The following is a 21,076-nucleotide window of genomic DNA, read 5'->3' on the forward strand; positions in this document are numbered from 1 at the left end:
GCAAAGCCTCACTAGCAGATGGAAAAAGCAAAAGTGTTAAAAATGTACTAAAAAATGAAATAAAATAGGAAGATCAGCATTTTTTCCGACAGGGCATGTAGGCGAACACAACCAACTGTACTTCATTTAAACAAAAGTGAATTTTTAATAAAACGATTAAAGTTGTATTACACTGTATTAAACACGGCAGAGTGAAAAATAAATACATTTATGAACATTTATTGAATAGCACACCACTATCCTACCCATTCTACTCAGCACCTGTCATTTAAAGAGAACATATATACAAAATATATTGATGCATTGCTGTTGTGATGTTTTGACCCCATATCAGTCAAATCGTATAGAAAGCATTTAAAAGCTAACGTGTCATGCTACTGTTTTCTGCCTCACAAGATCACAATCAGGTGGTAGCTGTCCCGACAGGTCAGCGGTCACCATCTGGGTCTTCACTTTTTGGGTCTCTCCAAGATGTTCAGGAATTTCCCTCTCGTCATTTCTCGGGCTGGAAAAGGACAATAAAGTCAACAGGTTATTGCACTGTTATAGACACGAGCACAACGCATCCCTGAAGTGCAGCAGAGATTGTGAAGGCCTCATCGACACAACATCCATCAACACCATACTGGCGTGACTCCGATCTTCAACTAAATCAATAACTTTTTTTAAACAAAAATGAAACATCACTGAACATTTTTTCTTCTGTAAACCAACTTTTTTGCACTATCTTCCTGTTATCTCTGTAAAGCTGCTTTGAAACAATCTGTATTGTAAAAAGTGCTATAGAAATAAATGTGACTTGACTTAGTCTCCAAACCTTATCAGATGCACGTTAAGTAACTTAACATGGTATATTTTAATCAGAGAAAGCTAGATCCTGAGTAATTATGGAAGAAAATATAATGTACTAAAATAAAGTGTTTCTAATGGACCCATTATTTCTTCTTCAATCTCAAAGCTCCATCAACATAATCTACAGCACACTCTCCTTATCTTTTAGAAATGGAGGTGTAACAGCCATGACCCCTCCTGTGGTCAGGTTGACACGGGCACTGATGAGCTGTTGGTTGTGTTTTTCAGGCAGGAAAATGATTGGAGTGAGGGACAGGGTAAGTGGCGGTGTTGGACGGCAGCTAATGAAATAATGTGATGGAATTGTAATTTAGATGAGCTGCCCTGTGTGGTGTGTTAATGACAGGAGCAAGTGTCACCTTTAGCTTTCCATCAATGGATTAAACATGATGCAACCTGGATTTAGATTTAGAACTTCATACAATCTCATCAAACATTTTATTAAAAAATAAAAATAAAATAAAATCCCACAAACAATGGAGATTTAAATAAGGTGATAAAACGTAACAATAGTTTTACAAAAAAAAAAAGAAAAAGTTTGGGCTCGGCAAGATTTGTTAATGTCTTTAAAAGAATTGTTTTTTTATTAGTCTTATTTGACAAAAAAATAAAAATAAAATAAATAATACTTTTTATTCCTGTAAAGGAAAGCTGTATTTTCAGCATCATTACTCCAGTTTTCAGTGTCACATGATCCTTCAGAAATCACTATAATATGCTGATTTGGCACTTAAGAAACATATATTATTATCATTATTATTATCAATGTTATAAACGTGATACTTTTTTTTCAGGATTCTTTGATGAATGGAAAGTTCAAAGGACAGCATTATATTATCGATTTCTTCTTAAAAAAAACTACTGGCCCTAACAATTTACTACCCCCACAATGGAAAATATATTTTACATATACTAATGTACCTAAAAGTAATTTTTGAATATTAGACATCTATTTTAATATCATTTTAATTAACTTTTTATTCATCACACTCACACACACTTTGAATGAAACATGGTGTGTGTTATAACCAAGAGTTTCCAAGAGTTGAATGAACTAACTAGACAAACAAAATTGTATTTTAAAAGTTAAAAATTGCAGGAATAAAGATCAGTTTGATTGTTTCTATTTTCCTAGGCATAGGTTCAAACAGTAAACATTTGACTCCCATTACATCCCTGAGAGAGCTATGAGTAAAACCTGAAAGTCAACTTAATCTTCAGTATATTAAAACAATGGATTTTTTTGTGAAAAACTTAATGATGAGCATAAGATATTACAATCATTAAAAATCCCACTGCAATGTCAATGTGAGAGATTAGTGCCTCAAGTACTTTCCATAAGTAAAGTGTGTCTTAATCCCAGGTTTAATGTCAATGATAGGGCATCAAACGTTTTGTTAAATGGGCCGTTGCTTTCTGGAGGGGTCCACAAACAGGGGGAAAGAGCTTTGTCATAGCTGAACTAACAACCCTACTCTAACTCTTACTACCCCTCTCCCAATCTCCCTCACATGTTCAGTCCAAAACAATACAGGAGTCTGTCTGGCCAAGCATTCTCCCATGAGACCCCTTCACCAGAGTGCACCCCTCTGATCCACTCATTAATTAGATTTCCATTTATCCTCAATTCCCGTCAGAGCAGAAGAGAAATGATTTGCATTGAGTGAGTTAGATTAAAAAGGGGAGTGTAGAGGGTCCTGCCAGCACGCCTTGCTCAAACACACACACACACAGAGACAAGTATGTGCATTTTCACACACACAAAGATGGTCCTGTCACTGGACGGGGCAGATCAATACTGATTAGCAGGAGTTAGAGATTTGTTTAGTTGATTAGAAAGGTCAATTACTAATTCTGTACTTAGTTAATCAGCAGCCTGTTGCCGGTGACATCCATACTAAATGGCATATTATAGATTCCAAAGGCCATATTATCTTCTTGATGGTATATGTACACTTTTTCATATTTGAATGAAGCAAATATGCTTCGTGATTAGTTAATAGGCAAAATAATGGTAATACAAATAAGCCAATATATGAGCAAAATCAAAGTGATACAAACGGTTATGTGATGTTTGGTTATTTTAAAATATATTATGATAAATATATAGATATCTGCAAAAATTAAATTATACATATTGGCATTATATTGAAACTATTAATATATATATATATATATATATATATATATATATATATATATATATTTACAATTGATTATTGCATTTATATATATAAAATAATATATGCATTGGTCTGCATACGACGCATTAAATGAAATGTTGAATGAAACATTATATTTTACCATAAAACTTTTCTTTCAAAATGAATCCAGTTAAACAGTCATGGATGCTGTTTTTCCTTGGGAATCTTTTAGAGGCCAATAAAGCACATCTGGAGACAAGACTGGAGGAGAAAATGAATTCCTGGACCTTAAACTGAATTTTCTCCAAAACCTGACTGCCCCAATTCACTTTCATTAGAAGTCAAACACACTAATCGTGCCCCTGTTGCACATCTGAAACCGCCACTTGGCTATTAAGGGGAGTAATCTTTATTTAATAGATTTAACATCTATTCTCGCTGCCTGAGCCTCATGGGACGGGGGAGGACAGACACGCGCCCGCACACAGACCCACCCTCTCGTCCCGCGTTGGAACACATACACCTGATGCTCATGTTTGTGTTCAAAATTCAATTACCTACTTATTGATACTTCACAGAGATATTTAAGATGCAGACATGGTGAGTGATTTCCCAAGGGAGGCACTGCTTCCTCTTAATGTCCCAGCCGAGAGCTCTCCTCTTCTCACCCCTCCCTCCAGCCGCTTGACACCACGAATCATTACACACACACACGCACGCACAGTGCCAGCCCTGCCACAGCCTATCCCTGTTCAAGAGGTGTCCTTATTAATAGGCAATCAGTCAAAATTCATTCATTAAAAACCCTAAAAGGTTTCACACAGGCGCTATGATTAGCTGGGAAAGAAAATCCAATGAATTCCTAATGTATTTATGGAAATAAGGTGTCATTTCCGATCTGTTGACAGAGGTGGTGGCTAGGACAGAGAAGAGAGAGCGATATAGATGAATTCCCTCCACTTTCCCTCTTTGCTGGTCTAAATTCTAAGCCACGTTCGGGTGTATCTGTGCAGTCGAAGAGTCTGAATGATGTCATTGCATGTCAGGGTCAAAGTGAATTAATTAATGCACTGCAAAAAAAAATTTTCTTACTCTTAAACATTTAAATTTACTTGAGAAGCAACATTACTTGAAGCATTACTTCACCCCAAAAATTTAAATGGTCATCAATTACTCACCCTCATGTTGTTTTAAATCCCTAAGACTGCCATTCATGTTCTAAACATAAATGAAGATATTTTTAAGGAAATCTGAGAGATTTTTATCCCTCCATTGACTTTGCCGCTTCAAAATTGTCAGAGAGTCGTAAAACTAATCCATATGAATCAAATGGTTTAGTCCAAATTTTTGTAGAGACTTGGTTGCTTTATATGATGAACAGATTGAATTTAAAGGGATAGTTCACTTTGAAATTAATTTTTGATATGTTTTAGCTTACCTCAAGGGCATCCAAGATGTATAGGTGTCTTTGTTTCAGCAGTAGTTTCAATTTTGATAATTTTAGATCAAACCATTCGTGTCCGCCAGTCATATAATGGAGGTCTATGGGGTCCACCTCAAAGAGCATGCACAGAGAAGTCAAAATTAAACATGATTTAATGACTCGTAAATGTAAATACACATTGATGGCCAAAGATACGAAACGAGCGGTTTGTGTGAGAAAACGAACAGTATTTATATAGTTTTTACCTCTTGTAACCACAGCCACAAAGCGCTTGCGCCCTCAGATCACTTGGACATGGCTGTGGTTACAAGAGGTAAAAACGATATAAATACTGTTAGTTTTCTCACACAAACTGCTCGTTTCGTGTCTTAGGCCATCGATGTGTACTTACATTCACGAATCCATGAATCATGTTTAATTTGGACTTCTCTGTGCATGCTCTTTGAGGTGGACCCCATAGACCTCCATTATATGACTGATAGACACAAACGGTTTTACCTAAATATATCAACATTGAAACTACAGCGGAAACAAAGACACCTACATCTTGGATGCCCTTGAGGTAAGCGAAAACATATCAAAAATTAAATTTTAAAGTGAACTATCCCTTTAAGTTATTCACATATAAAAATCAACGAACTTAACACGTGTAACACGTGAAAATGAACCTCATTGGTTCTTGCACGTCAAGCGAACATGCTTGAGCTTCCTTGAGCTTTCCCCCTGGTGTGTGAGCTGATGAATGTTTATATGTTCAATCTGTTCATCATATAAAGCAATCATGTCCAAAAATCTGCTCAATTCAAATGGATTAGTTTTCCGATTTTGTGATGAACTTTTTAACGCATCAAAGTAGTAGTTGCGTGGACTGTCAATGGAGGGACATAAATCTCTCTGGCTTTATTGAAATATCGTAATTTGTGTTTTCAAGATGAACGAAAGTGTTACGGGTTTGGAACGACATGAGAGTAAATGGTTACAGAATTTTCATTTTTGTGTGAACTCACCCTTTATTTAAGGTATTAAGTGTTTTCTGAAATAAGTGAGTTTATACTTAAAACAAGAAAAAAAATCTGCCAATGGTGTAAGAAAAATAGAAAAAAGAAAAAGTGAATTTTTCTTAGCCCATATGTTCTTGCATGTTGCTTCTCAAGCAAATATATATATTTTTTTCAAAAACACTTTTTTACTTAAACTTTTGCAGTGTGAAGTTAAGGATTATATTTTGAACGACACCGCAAACATTCCCTGCTTTATTCTGCCACTATATCAGCCATAAAGATCCAGGAAGGACTGAGGGGAGGGGAAGATGAGAGGACAGGAAGACAGAGGAGAGTAAAGTCGAGGAGAGCTTTCCCCCAGCTCAGCCTGTCATCTAGCAGCACTTCATAACTGCTTGCCCCTGCGGTCGAGTGTCTCTGATGGATTGATGGAAGCACATTACTAGGGTAGGGTAGCATCACTGCAATCATATTCAGCGACACACTCCGCTTAATAGAGAAGAGATTGATCTAGGGGAGGAGGCAGTGAACATTGGGGCCATTAGCACTGGACGGGTCTGACCTTCATACTGGGTGCAAGAACAGATTGAACAGCAGGAGGATCTTGAATGTTGCAAGCCAGAGTTTTGTTCCTTACTGAATCTTTAATATTTATCATATGCATCTGGAGCAATATGGAGCACCACATATGGGTCAAACAACATCACAACCAGTTTTTGAGTAAGGATCGATTAATTTGTTCAAAAAGACATCAAAAATGTATTCATGCACACAATTCACTTGAACATACCTCTTCTGAGCGTATTTTAAATTTCTGTATTAGAATTAATTTTTTTGGGAGGTAAAGAGGTCAAAATGTCATTCTATCTTGATATTAATGAAGGAAATTGCCTCATTAAAAACGAAATTGAAATGAAAAATAATTCAAAATGTATTTACTGCGAATTAATATTTTAAAAAGTTTTGTCCACCAAATCATAATGTGTTGCAAGCAACATACAGGGAAAAAAAAGGAAATGATATCAGAGCTTGTTGACGCATAAGTGCATGTCAAGGTCAATAAGTCTCTAAAATATCAGATAATTTGACCTGTTTGTTACAAGGCAAGGATAGATCAGGATGTAAAATGTCATGTGGTGTGGTGACTCAAAAACATTTGTAATTAATATTTCATGATATTTGTTTTTATACACACACACACTTGTCAAAAGATATACCCAGCCTACAGGAAAATTGACATTTCTGCCATTTGTTAAAATATTATTAATTTAAACAATTGCTTTATTTGAGAACGCAATGAAATATGCCAAATTGAATATGCAAATATGCTTTTTCCTATGAGCTTTCCTGTTTACTGTAGTTTGCTTTTGTTTTTTCAAAATAATTTTGTCAGATAATATCTTAACCAAGATTAGTGTTTAGTTTTTAGTTGTTTTAGTTTTTCCCCCCTCATATTTAAAATGTTTAAAAATAAATAAATAAATATATATATATAATTTGTAGGTCATCAAAAACAAATATCCCCTCTGGATTTCACATTTGACAACTACTGTATGTTTGTAATGGATGGAGAGATATTTAAAACACTGTTACATGTATTCAAGGTGGTAATATATATTTTTACAAAAATGGAATTTTACTTGATTGTTACACCACATAAAATCTCCTATGAAACTAACATGAATTCAAACAATACATTTTTATAAGCTTGGCACGTGTCTTTAAACTTGATTTTTGAAAATGGTCTTTTCTTTATTGTAGACACTCTTCTTTGTCATTGAGCCATTATGCTCCTACCGTAGCATCTGTAATAAATCATGATATCTGTCTGGGGAAATATTAAACTAACTAATTACTACATTTTCTGGAGAAAATATGTCTGCCACTTGACTGTACAAAACATGCCGCCATGATACTAGTATGGTTGCCAGAGTCCTAAATCAGATCACTTATAAAAGTAATAACCCACCTCTCCTCAACAAGCTGCACGATCTGAGGTATTATTAATGTTTAATCCTCGGGTTAGGGAGTTTTAAAAAAAAACCCTTAGTGAGCATTATTAACCAATTTTATGCATTCCTTACTTTCCTGCTGCTTATTTTGGTTCAAAACACACAGAAATGCAGCTGTAATCTTGTTATACCAACAAAATATTTCCAAATCATTTACCACCCCATTAAAAAAAACAACAACCCCACAATTACTCAAGTAGAAACAAGTGTGTTACATCATCTGTGCAAGCCGCCGCAGTGGAATCAGAGATATCATCAGCATCGCCTGAGGCCTGGCTGTCCCAGAGGGGCACTCTCCATTCAATTACCTTCAATAACAGTACTTATCAGTGTAGTGACTGGTCCTGTGGGAGCGGATAGGCCTGATGACCATGCTCAGCAGCCCCCCGACAGCAGCATTCATCACGGCCTGGAGCAGATGGGTACTGGTGGGGGGCTGGAGGGGTAGGCACACGTCAGGTCCTCCCACAATGACCCTGATCAGCGTCACTCAGCTAGGAGAGGAGGGGTACGTCCCCAAGGAGACTGGTGTGACACATGTCACGCTCACACACACAAATAAATACACATGCAAATGATATTCTTATCAGCCTATGGTCGCACCCCCAATAGGTTTACACACCACTTATGTAGCAGTTACAGATGAGAAAATGGGCTGATCCACTCAACACCAAGCTATTAAAATACTTAGTATACACTTATTTATACGTTTTGAGCTCCGTGATTAACCAAAGCTTAATATATGCTGCCGTTATTCATATTTTTCCACCCCAAACATATGCGGCTAATGCATCTAAAAGGCTCGGCATCTGCACGTGCCCGAGCTGAAAAAAATAAATAAATAAATATATAAAACAAATGTGTGGCTGATAACCTTGCCTTTGGGGTGAGCTTTCACTGCCTGATTGCATTATCCCCATTAACTAGATCACGACTTTAATGGCCATCAAGCCAAAGGTGCAGTAAATCTTCCTCCTCCTCCAAACCCTCCCGTCTCCTAACACAACCTCTCGTCAGCTCGTTTAAAGGCGCAGAAGAGAGAAAGAAACATGATGAAAAAGTAGCTCAGATTTACAAGGCTTCCCCTGACAGCTAGGAGAAGGAAGAAAATTAAACCACACCGCATTAAAGGGCGCTGCGTTAAATGCAGCTCTGCGCCGAATGATAATCATAATTTCATATCTGTCTCCTCAGAGTAGGAGGCATTACATACGAGTACGCTTATTTACAATATCTTTATGGTTTGAACTATAGAGTATATTGAATTGATGCGGAACAATATAATGAATTGATATAAGCACAGAGCGGATTACAGATTAGTTCTCTTATATTCATGTTGTTACACATATGTGTACAGAAGGGTCCAAACGCCTGATAACATAATTTGGGAATTAGATTTTTTTTTTCTTCATCTAATTATTTCTTTTCTTCCACCTCGAAAAAAAAAAAAAAAAAAAGATTTTGAAAATCGTAATACAAGGAAACAATTATAAATGTACACTACTGTTTGGGGTTGTTAAAATTTGTTTTTGAAATAAGGCTCTTATGATCTTATGTATAATAAATACAGTAAAAACAGTAATATTGTGAAATACTATGAATATTAAATAATTTAAATTGTTGTTTTTTTAATGTAATTTGTTCTATTTTCAGAAGTCATTACTCCAGTCTTTAATGTCACATGATCCTTCTAATGTGCTGATTTGCAGCTCAAGAAACATTTCAGTAATGTGCTTTTTGTGGAAACTGTAGTAAATTTCAGAATTCTTTGATGAATAGTAAGTTCTATTTGAAATGGAAATATTTTGTAAAATTGTAAATGATTTTACTGTCACTCGTCTAGATCAATGCAATGCATCCTAGCTGACAGAAAGTATTCATTTCTTGAACTGCTTCAACTTAAGAATGGGTAAAAATGAATATGAAATATTTCAGATTGAATGCCTTTGTACCAACAGTCAGATATTCTATCTTCCAGTGAATAACAAGACGCCCTTTGAAACATGATAATTTAATGTTCCAAAAAACTTGTGGAGTTCAAGCAGCGGACTATTTTCTAACTATTATTTCGCTCAATAGCATAGAGCTGTCACTTTAGGGTTCAAATCTGGAATCTGGCCAGGCTAAAACATGAGCCTGATGGACTTGTTCTCAAGCCACTTCTTGGTAGTCTTTGCAATTTGGGCAGAGACATTGTCTTGTTGAAAAAATAACATCTGATTATTTCTCTTTAGGTAACAACGTTTCAATCGTGGGAAGAAAAGCATTTTGCAACACTCTCCTGTACTCGAAAACATTAAATGATTTTTCACAGTGAAGTAGCTCAGCATTACCAGCAGCTAAAACATCTCCCCACACAATGACAGTTCTTCCTCCATGCTCTACTGTGGTAGAGATGCATTGATATTTCTGACCAGATTTTCAAAGACATCGCTCTGGGGCATCACCATGCAACTCAAGTTTCATTGCTCATTTAATTTTCATTCAACTCTGCTGAACCATTCAGAATCAAAAAACAGAATCTTCCTATTTTCTGCCAGAAAAAAAATTCTGAGGCAGCAATGGATTTTTAAGTAGTTGAATTTGATTGCATTCTGATAATTTTCTGACCAATAATTTGTTGTTAAAGTGTAGATTTGTAAAATGTTTTAATATGTGACATGCTTTTGCATTTGTGAATGATTTCCCCCCTCTTTGGTAATAACGCCATCTAGTGGATGCTTTATAAAGTCACATAAACGGTGCACTGTGCGGTGACTGTTTAAACTAAGGCCAGGGTTAGACTTCATTTCAACAAGGGCATTTAAGTAGCTTTTATAAACGTGCCTTAGAATAAAACTTTACTGGTGTGCATCTTCAGAAAAAACAATGGCAGTGAAATATTTTAAGATATATCAGTACAAGTTGCTTTCCATTAAAACAGCTCAAACATACATTTTGGTCTGGGACCTTGTCTGTGAAACCAGAGGTAAGATTACTTACACTCCTCCAAGCCCAACTGATAAGCCAGATTCTGCAGTCCCTTCACCTTCTCCATCAGATTTGCTGTGGTCAAACTTCCTAATTCTAAAACAGAACAAGAAGACCAATCACATCTAGGCTGCCAATGCCAGAACAAATAAGTTAATAAAAATTAACAGTTTTTTTTAAATTCACATTACAATTCATCTAACTATTATTAAGCTCTTTAACTGAAGCATCGGTCACATGGGACCATAACAATAAAATGCTAACTGATGCATCAAGGGGCTCAATGTTAATTTGTTTTAATTCATGGACAAGGCAGCAGACCTTTCAACATTTCAATATCTTCTGACTCCAGTTCAGCCATCCATTTGGGCGGAGAATTTGTGATAGGCTGGAAAAACAAACAAAAGTCTTAAATTCATATCTTATGTTTGAAAATTATCTATTATAATTCAATTTTTTTACTCACATTTTTGAAGGATGCAGCAAATTCTGAGACACCCGGTACTGTTAAAATATCAAAAGAGAAGATAGGATTTTCAAACAACATTCAGATACATAAAAAAGCTACTGCAATAAACTAATGCACTTAACGTATTTCAACCATGTAACTTTGTGTCATATGTGAAAACATCTGTGAATATGATATAAAGTACTGTTCAATGACATTAGACAATCAAACTCACGCTGCTCTGGCCACAGGTCAGGTGAAGCCCGATCAAGTTTTTCATAACTCAGCAGAGAGGACTCAAAGTCCTCACCTATATATAAAAACAATCATACTCCTTATTACAACACTGGTTCAGAAAATAATAATAATTAACATTCATTAAAATAGAACAGATAATAAAAAAATAATAATACAGTGAGTTAAAATGTTTGGGAACAGCAGTCCTCACGTGTTAATCAGGATATAATTTAGTATACAAAGGATATAATTTAGTATACAAGTAAAGTTATGACAGGTCACATTGGAGTGGGAATGTGGGATTTTAAGTTATGATTACTCAATTGTGCATTGTTGTGATCAAGCTGAACTTGCTGTATTGAATATCAATGCTTGACAAATATATACAAAAACACATTTTAAAAAATATATATATGCAAGATACAAAAAAAAAATTCTTCGCGTAACCGCTGCACCATTATATTCGTAATTATTTAACTGATGTCGGTTAGCTTGCTAATGACTGACTCTAAACAATTTTATCACGCTATTCCGAGGTAAAAGCTTCTTTTGAAACTCAATTGTTAATTCTTTAAGATAATATGCTGAACAGCATAACGGTTTATAAGCTTTAACTGATCCGTTGCATGGCTACATTAACAACTAATGCTACCATGGAAAAGAAGAATTAAAATTTACCTCCATTCGGAGACGCCATCTTGACAACAACACACGTGATTTGAGGAAACCAATGACTGAAGGCAGTGGATCTCTGTAGCCACCCCCTCTCGTGTTGCGCTCTGTCGCAACCATTGACAGGGAAATGTGAATCATTGGTAAACATCAGTTTCAACTTACCCGAGAAGCAACAGTAGGTTTTAATAAAACTCACTGAGTTCAAGATTCAATCTGTGTTAACCAGGACAGATTTAAGAAAATACATACAACTTTTGAGATATTAAACTTACCAAATATACACCCCCAAAACAAACACCATTCTTCCACTAAGCATTGTGGATATAATATTTTCATTAAGACACGGTTTTGCTATCCAATGCAACAAATAAAACCCTCATACACGGCCATTTTTTTAATGTATTCATTTCGGTCAGTCATTCATCTGCATTGAAGACAATTACGAAAGCAAAAAATCTATCAAATAACATTATTATATTCCAGAACTACATAGCCAGGCTCCCAACATGAATCCAATTGAAATTTTATAGTAAGGCAATCTAATTGGAAAAAAAAAATGTCAAAGGTTGTCTGTTTTTGAATACAACAGTTGTTCATACATTTCTTCTTAAATAGTGAAAAACACAATATGTAACAAATGAAATGTAAAACCACAATCAAGGGGGTGAATACATTATACAAAGTCTATAAATGTGAAATCTGAAAGGCACTTTATTACTTCTATCAGTTTATTTCAGAGAAGCAAAAGCAGGTGAACACTATCAAAAAAGCATGACTGTAAAATACTGTAACTTTAAAATACAATTTTAAAAAGTTTCATCAATTTTCAAAAGTTTCAACAACAGAGTAAAGGCTGTCCTTCAACAATGAAATGATTCAGTCAACTTGTAACAAATAAATATTTAAAACATTTTAAGGCCCAAGATAAATGGTCTAAAATTGAATAGAAATGTTGTCTAAAATTCCCAGGATTCCATCCACCTGAGGCCGGCCATGGAGGAGGCAGGGTCATGTGCCAGCGGCCCCCTCATGCCATAGGAGAGAGAGTGAAAGAGGTAAAAGCTGAAAGGAGATGGACAGAAGAGATTTCAGAAGAAATGGCCTAAATTTGTGACCCAAGCAAACATAATACATTTTGAATAATACAAAAAATTTTGTAAAGAGTTTGTAAAAAGCATAAAGCTGTTATGAGTCCAAAACAACTAAATTTAAACATTGTGGAGCCTATACTGTAGATATACACCCTATAGAACCTATATGAGCCTTACCTATAGATGAACCCTAACAAGAGTATAGATTGACCTCCCCTCAGAAGATAATGGGATATGGATGAACTAAAGAGAAGTTGAAAATTCTGAAGGAAGATGTCCAGAGTAATACCTTAAATAAAAAAGGTCATTAAATATGTTACCTGTAATGTTGTGCCAACAAATATGCCAATTAATGATGACCAAAACATTTTAAAGTCCAAAGTATGTTTTACACAATTTACATAAGGCTAATTATTAACCTTTAGTTTATATGACAATATTTTGATAAGTATATCAGCCGATTTCTGCTCTTTGGCTATCTGGTTTGCCTTTGTACCTGTGAGCATACTGCTGAACAGCATGGCAGGAAAATAATGGTGGTAGTAGAGTATGCGACCCATGATGTAGAACGGGAGGTAGTGTAACAGCCAGCCCAAAAACAGCATCCCACCACCCTCCATGAGAACATGACAGTGCACTGAAAGAAAACACCAGCTGTTTTAGACTTCTGATTGGCTCTTGTACTGCACAATCTGCAATGCTGCTTACCTTTTCTCATTCCCTCCATCTTCACTCCTCTCTGTACGGCTAAAGAAGCCACGGTCAGCATGACAACAAATAGAGCCAGACTCAATAGATTCAGCCACCAGATAACCTGAGGATGAAATATGATGTTTTGGCAATGGCAGGACAGGAGATCATAGCAAATAGAGGGCATAAAAAAGACAGAGACACTTACAGGGTTCCCGAGTAGATAAACACGGTACTCTGTCTCGTTTACTCCAGAAAACCTCAAACCCTATTATGAGGAATAATGATGAGATAGTACACAGATGTGGATTTTCAAAACATTCCTGTTATGGCAACTAAAACGAAAACTATTAAAAATCATTTTTTATTCATAGAAATAAAGCTGAAAAAATGTTTTAAAAAAAATAAAATAAATTAATTAATTGAAGAACTAAAATTAATAAAACTAAAACATAAAGAGCTAATTAAATTAAAAGCTCCTAATTTTGTTTTGGGGGTCTCCTATAATAGGTTTACATGCATCCAATGCTAAAAAAAACAACAAAATAACATTTTTTTCTCATAATATAGATTGCACATCAGACATCACCACATTTCTCAAAGGGTCTGAAAATGGTTTGCTTGAAGATTCAGTCTCTCTAAACGGATCCTTCCCGTCCTTTTCAGTGTGCTGTTATCGGTCTACCGCTTACGAACTTATCAGAAATGAAACTTCAACTACAACTAGTGTTTGAAGGAGGGTCAATGTAGATGTTGTTCGCGGGCAGAACAATGAAAACTATAGGCTGGTATTACTGGAATTACTGACGACTCGTTTCGGCAGTTCAGAATCAAGTTTTTTTTTCTTTTGGGAGACAATAACTACCAATTAAATAAAACATTTAATTTTATTGTGAACTTTGATCTTAATATAAAAATGTTAAAAACCTTAAACAACTGTATAACACGCTACATGAAAGGTCCGAAAAAACACAATTGGGGCACTTTAATAAAAGAACTGAAAGCTAAATAGAAATAACAAATTTATTAAAACAAACTAAAAGTTAATTCAAAATATGAATAAATACTATAACATTAACACAACACTGCTATTAAAAAACACTGCTTTTTCTTTAATCTGTCTTTAATCAGATTTTACACAACTTACCTGATAGTTGATGGGCCAGTGCCAGGGCTTAGAGTTCACCTCATTGTCTTTGGCTTTCAAACCACTGTTTCCCTAAACAAAAACAAAAAACAAGTTTTATTAAACTTAAACCCTATAAAATTAATTAATAAAATATTCCCATGTGAAAATCTTACCCTGATCATCACAATATGAGACTCCCAGAGGATCTCCAGGAAAGTGGGTTTGAGTACTAAAAGACTGATGTTGTTCACTGCAGATACACAAAGATGTGAAAAACCCATCCAGCGGCACATTTATATTATCATATTTTTCAAATGTAGCTATATTTACATACATTTAGGGTTGATGTGATCTTCAATGTTCCACTGCGAGTTGGGGGTCTCTTTGACATATGGGCTACATGTGACCTCCACTTGCTCCCATCCCCTATTGAAAAGTAAAATGCAGTTTAAAAAATGTCTTTCTGTAATATGTTATGCGCTACTGACCAGAGGTGCGTTTACTACAATGATGTAACTCATGGAATAACTACCATATGAAGCATCATTGGAAAAACTAATCACCCACTGTAGTCTTGACTGTTTCCCTAAACCACAGTAACATGGTCACACCTCATTGGTTAGAAGTAACATTGGTTCAATAAAATAGGACCATCTTTAAGACATGTGGAGGAGTAATAAGTTCTGATAATTAATCTATTTGCTGCTAATTCTGCTAACTAATCTAATCTAATGCTTATTAATCTATTCGAGATCTCAGAGATGCTGCTGTAACGAACAAGGCACCTAATAATGACTACTTCACTGTTTTGAAACTATGCTCGAGAACCAACCACACAAGTTTGCAATGGTTTTTGTGAATGTTTGTTGGAACTATAGTTTCAGAAAACGCCAAATTGTTGAACTAAGTTGGTAACAACGGAAATTGCAACCATAGTTGGTTAATTATGCTTTATGGAAATGCACTCCTGATCTCTGAACAAACACTCTCACCACTTGGGTAGGGTCTTTCCAGAGGAGCAAAGCACACAACCCGTGGAGCGATGGAGAAAGCGCACTTTACTACGCAGCACCTTCACCGGATCTCCCTTTCTCCCTCCACACACCTCCACCTGCCACAAGTCATTCATGTCTCCGCTTCCATTCTGAAATGAAAAGAGATTCAGTTTGAGGATGCTACTGTCAACTTATAAAAATGATCAATGTTCATAAGAGGTTTAAAATTGCACTGTAGTTCGCTGTTATCTAGTAGTATGAGATCATCCTTTTGCAGGCGATCAGATATTATTAAAATATTTAAATCTACAACTTGAACTAAAACTGAATCTGTTACACTGATAAAACATGAAACCACCTGATCAACTGACAGGTTTCTAAATGGAACTACAGAGCTGGTTCACGCTGAATAGGTAAACTCATTTAATCCTAGTCCACTTTCACAGCCTCATTGCGTTTATAATCATGCTCTTGCAAAATCTTCTATCTCAAACTTTAAGGGAAAATGTTTTTTTTAAATAAAGACTAAAAGTTGTCGGAATACATCATCACTGCAGCAGTCTATAGCAATGAACTTGTAGTACATGAAAATAGTATAGTACTCACAATGCCGTATCCTGTGACCTGCAGGTGTTTTTTGGTCAGTGGAGCTTCATGGAAATGACTGTGAAGATTCCTTGTAGTTCTGATGAGAAGAATTAGGGGTGCACTGTTACTATTATTTTCACTTTTACATAAAAAAACAACAACAACAACAAAAACTTGATGCTTACTCTTTGTGTTCCAGTCTAATAATGTCACCATTTCGGACCAGCTCTGGTGACCCTGTGAGATCTTAGTAGAGAACAGGAGCTATTGACTATTGTGCAGTATCGATATAGGATAGTAAAGTAGTGCAAACATGTAAAATAACTCACCGTCAGAGTTGTCAGGTCTCTTGACCAACCACATGTTGTTATAATCTTTGTGCAAATAGGCTGTAACCTACATAGGTGAAGATGAAATATAGAAAATACAATTATTTATTCAAATACAGGCCAGATACAGTACTAAAAATACACATCGTAATACACCGTACACTACTGTTAAAAATGTTTGGGTCAGGAAGGATTTCTAAAATGTTTTGAAGAATGTCTTATGCTCACAAAGGCTGCATTCATTTGATCAAAAATCAATTAAAATTATTTTGAAATATAAAACAACCATTTTAATATAATAAATGTTTTCTATTTTAATACATTTCAAAATATATTTTTTTCCTGTGGTGGCGAAGCTGAATTTTCAGCAGTCATTACTCCAGTCTTTAGTGCCACATGATCCTTCATAAATCCTAATAATATAATGATTTGGTGCTCAAGAAACATTTTTTATAATTATCATCGCTTAACATTTTTGTTAAAACCATGATACAATTTTCAGGATTACTTAATAAATAGAAAGTTGCTTATTATCATGCATATTACTAGGATACTGGCTGTTTATTAGTACTTACAAATCACATATTAAGGCCTTATTCTGCATGACCATATTCTATCCCTTAATCTACCTGACCCAATACCTAAACTTTTAATAAGCAGTAATTAGTAGTTTATTGAGGCAAAAGTCATAGTTAGTTAATAGTGAGAATTAGACCCTGATCTAAAGTGACCAAAAAATTTGAAATAAAAATCTTTTGTTGGATTATTAATGCCTATGTCACTTTTGAGCACAACTAATGTTATATACAAAATTAATTTCTTTCTTTCTTTTTTTAAACTGACTGAACCTGTAATTAGAAATCATAAACCAAAATAAGATACAGATGAGATGTTCATATTGAAATCTTCCAGATAATGTCATTACTGTTGTCTTCCTGTTTGGGTTTGGTACGAGACGCAGAGGGTGGTGTGCTGACCTGCTGCTGATGAGCTCCAACCCCCTCTGGGTAAAGGTGCCAGTGAGAGTGCAGATATCCTCCCGCAATTCGCAAATTCTTCACTGTTATGACAGAGCCATATGCCAGATCTGTGGAGAGGACCCAAGTGAAAAAAGAAACACAAGAAGTAAACATGTAAAATATTGAGCTTAAGAAGTGCTTACACTCCGGCATTGAGGCGTTGTGTAGATTGTTTCCAATCAAGCGAGACTGGAAAGCAGAGCTGAAGAAACCGTCCCCAGGACCACTGTGTATGAAAAAGGAGGCTGTTAAAATTACATTTTATTGTATAAAGAAAGTATTAGAATAGAACAGAATATCAATATTGGCTCAAACAGACCTTCTGTTCAAGACAATGAAGTGGACGGCAAATATTGTAGTGTACAGGAACAACGGGAGCATTATCAACCCGAAAACTCGAGCAAGTAAGTGCTTCCCAAAATCCACCTGGAGAAAAACAAGAAACTATTTTCAGTATACGCTACCATAAAAAAGTGAGATTTAAAAAAAAGAAATTAATACTTTTATACAATGCGTTAAATTGATCAAAAGCAATAGTAAAGACTCCTTTGTAAAGACTAAATAAATGCTGTTCTTTTGAACGAATCCTGGAAACATATCAGCAAGGAAATATTAAGCAGCACAACTGTTTTCAACATTTATAATAATAAATTATTCTGGTTCAGAAAATCAGTATATTAGAATGGTTTCTGAAGGATCATGTGACACTGAAGACTGGAGTAATGATGCTGAAAATACAGATTTGCGTCACAGTAATAAATGACATTTTAAAATGAATTAAAACAAAAAATTCCTATTTGTAATAATATTTTGAGAACATTACAATCATTTTGATTAAATAAATGGAGCCTTGTTAAGAATAAGAGACTCCTTTCAAAAATATTTTTAAAAAATAGTAGTAAACAGGTTCTCATTTCTACCAGACACAAGCTGAGGTCCCCAAGTAGCCTCCACAGATCAAATGCTGTGTTGATTCCCACCAAGAGGATGACAAATAGCCCCACAAACTTCACTCCCAGAGAACCAGAGAGGCAAACCCCGGTCAGAAGCAGCCAGAGCCACCAGGAGAAGCTGAAAGACCTGAAGGCAAAAAAAATTGCATTCCTGATCCATTACGTATACAAACTCAAACAACAAATCTACAGAGAGATTCCTCCTCTACCTGTGTCTCTGTGTGTTGAATCTAACCATGCACAGAACAGAGCCCATGATGAAAAACATTAGAATGGGATCCAGGAGAATGTACTGAGACAGGGTGATGCAGCCAGTGTCTGTTGTAAAATAGACCATTTGATTTAGATTCAGATTATAGTCGTTGAATACAGCTCTGTGTTGATGATCACTACCACACTCACCAAAAATAAGAAGAGAGGCTGCGATTAGCGCTGCTGGTGGAGAATGCGACAGCTCCAGGACAATAAGAAAGGCAAAAGGAGGAAGGCAGGAACCAAGAGCTGCACAGAACTACACACAAAGGAATAATAATTAAAAAAGATTAGAGCTTACACTCAAACAATGATAGGATTTTGAATGGTAAAATTAAAAAATGAATTAGATCTGGATTTAGTAATAGTCTGCTAAATTGTTAAACATTGTAAAACTATAGTATAGATATATATATATGTATATATATTTACTAACTAGTACTTTTTTATATATTAATGTGTGTGTGTATATATATATATATATATATATATTGTGTTTGGCAATTAATAATCTCAAAATAAATCCAAAATAAAAGTTTGTTTACATAATATATGTGTGTGTACAGTGTAAAATTATTATTTGAGTGCACTCAAATAATGATAGGATATTGAATGGTAAAATTAAAAAGATGAATTAGATCTGGATTTAGTAATAGTCTGCTAAATTGTTAAACATTTTTTAAATTAATACATTTAAAAAAAGCATTACTGTAATAGTTTTCTATAACCATTTATATATATATATATATATATATATATATATATATATTAGATTTAAAATAAATACATTTAAATTATTTTACCCATGCATGTATATTATATATAAATAACACAAACTTTTATTTTGGATGCGATTAATCGTTGACCAGCACTATATATAAATATTTATATATACAATATACATATATCAATTCTTATATATTTTACTAACTATGTTTTCACATATAAATAACTTAAGTTTACATTTGCCCGAGAAATCTGCGTGAAAATGATAGGGAGACAATTCAAGGTTTACCGCTCTCATTCCCCAGTAGTTATGGTGCTCATACTTGTCCCCAGGTTTTATGAAGGGAAAGGTGCCATCATAGCCTGTCAGGTATCCAGCAAGGCCGATCAGCATCTGAGTGATGAGTGCAGATTAATTCATCATTTTGAAAAAAACTGTGAAAGAGAGATTATAGTTGAGCAACAGGGTTTAGACGCAATGAAATCTATACCTTTCCAAGGGGTGGATGGACGTCAAAGAAGAAGGTGCGATTAATGTAATAACTTCCCATTTTCCCGAAATGAGTCTCATCCCAACTGCAATAATGGACCATAATATTTATTGGTTATGATATTACGGTTATTATCACAATTCTAAAAATCTAATGCTTACCATACATGTGGAGGCTCAGTGATCTTGTAAAAGCGAGTACATACAGAGAACACAAGCACCAAGACCAAAGTATAACATGAAACATGATCATCATCTCTGCAGGGAGAACTGAAGTGTCCTCCTCGCTTGGGGATCCTTTTATTTGTCCCGTTAGAAGGTTGGGAACGGCATTCAGCACCCTCGTTTACCCTACATGTCTGTCGATGTCTTACAGCTGATGTGTGTTGTTGTCTTTGTGAGTAAAGCTCCTTCGGTCTGCCGTCCATTAGCAAGTTTTTTGATGAAGACAGTAAGTCATTATTAGTGTGGTAAAACACTATAAAGACAGTGCCTTCAGACCCATGGGTTTATGGTAATTAAATCCTTACAGGATTTAAGATCTTGCAACTTGGTAGTGGTGACATTGCTGGCTGAATGAGACTTCTCTCAGATGTTTCGTGGGATGTTCTGGATGGGGAAGTATTGGGAATGTCTGCACTTCACTGTCACCTGCTGGACAGGAGAGGCACATGCAGCCACAATAAATCCAGAGCGTGGGATTTTATATGATGACAAAATACATGGATTTAAATTAATAAAATGATGCATGGAAAAGAAGCTGTCGACAGTCTCAGTTAGGAGGTCATTCTTACCCAGAATGCTTAAACTTATATCCAAGCATAATTTCTCGCCACACAATTTTTAAATTTGGAACAACTGTAAAATTCTTCATAAGAGGACATCTTTATTTCTTGAAAATTGGTTAAATAATTGATTGATGTTAACAAACCAGCTATTTGATAGTGAAGGTAATTTATTTAATTATTCCGATTTTGTTTCAGGATACCAATTCCCTGTATCTAAAGAATTTAATTTAGTTGTCAAGGCCA

General features: G+C 35.2%; 2 protein-coding genes across 2 annotated transcripts; both read right to left on the bottom strand.

The window, feature by feature from the left end:
• Positions 1-121: 121 nt before the first annotated feature.
• Positions 122-11,916, bottom strand: lin52 (lin-52 DREAM MuvB core complex component). Its single transcript, XM_039668464.2, has 6 exons — positions 11,787-11,916; positions 11,107-11,181; positions 10,890-10,927; positions 10,745-10,811; positions 10,436-10,519; positions 122-505 (listed from the first exon to the last, which is right to left on the bottom strand). Exons 1-6 carry the CDS (start codon positions 11,803-11,805, stop codon positions 450-452), a joined length of 339 nt encoding a protein of 112 aa, XP_039524398.1. The 5' UTR covers positions 11,806-11,916; the 3' UTR covers positions 122-449.
• Positions 11,917-12,164: 248 nt separating this feature from the next.
• On the bottom strand, positions 12,165-20,658 carry pomt2 (protein-O-mannosyltransferase 2). Its single transcript, XM_039668454.2, has 21 exons — positions 20,208-20,658; positions 20,047-20,131; positions 19,845-19,949; positions 18,980-19,088; positions 18,787-18,895; positions 18,545-18,704; positions 17,944-18,050; positions 17,768-17,850; positions 17,583-17,692; positions 16,606-16,672; positions 16,462-16,522; positions 16,295-16,373; positions 15,686-15,837; positions 15,028-15,119; positions 14,867-14,943; positions 14,712-14,783; positions 13,773-13,832; positions 13,583-13,688; positions 13,371-13,511; positions 13,052-13,163; positions 12,165-12,845 (listed from the first exon to the last, which is right to left on the bottom strand). Exons 1-21 carry the CDS (start codon positions 20,471-20,473, stop codon positions 12,740-12,742), a joined length of 2,259 nt encoding a protein of 752 aa, XP_039524388.2. The 5' UTR covers positions 20,474-20,658; the 3' UTR covers positions 12,165-12,739.
• Between the last annotated feature and the right edge of the window lie 418 nt (positions 20,659-21,076).

The sequence above is a fragment of the Pimephales promelas genome, chromosome 15 (genome assembly GCF_988280905.1).
Source record: "Pimephales promelas chromosome 15, fPimPro1.hap1.1, whole genome shotgun sequence".
Taxonomy (NCBI): Eukaryota; Metazoa; Chordata; class Actinopteri; order Cypriniformes; family Leuciscidae; genus Pimephales; species Pimephales promelas.

What these genes read in the sequence shown, in the direction of transcription:
- lin52 (XM_039668464.2), bottom strand. An exon ending in TTGCTGCATCCTTCAAAAAT is followed by an intron (nt 10,812 to 10,889) that starts GTGAGTAAAAAA and finishes TTGTTTTTCCAG; the next exon opens with CCTATCACAAATTCTCCGCC. An exon ending in TCAGTTGGGCTTGGAGGAGT is followed by an intron (nt 506 to 10,435) that starts GTAAGTAATCTT and finishes GTCCTTTTCCAG; the next exon opens with CCCGAGAAATGACGAGAGGG.
- pomt2 (XM_039668454.2), bottom strand. Translation starts at nt 20,473, where the DNA reads ATGGACGGCAGACCGAAGGAGCTTTACTCACAAAGACAACAACACACA. An exon ending in ACTGAGCCTCCACATGTATG is followed by an intron (nt 20,132 to 20,207) that starts GTAAGCATTAGA and finishes CCATTATTGCAG; the next exon opens with TTGGGATGAGACTCATTTCG. An exon ending in GATGGAGGGAATGAGAAAAG is followed by an intron (nt 13,512 to 13,582) that starts GTAAGCAGCATT and finishes GTTTTCTTTCAG; the next exon opens with TGCACTGTCATGTTCTCATG.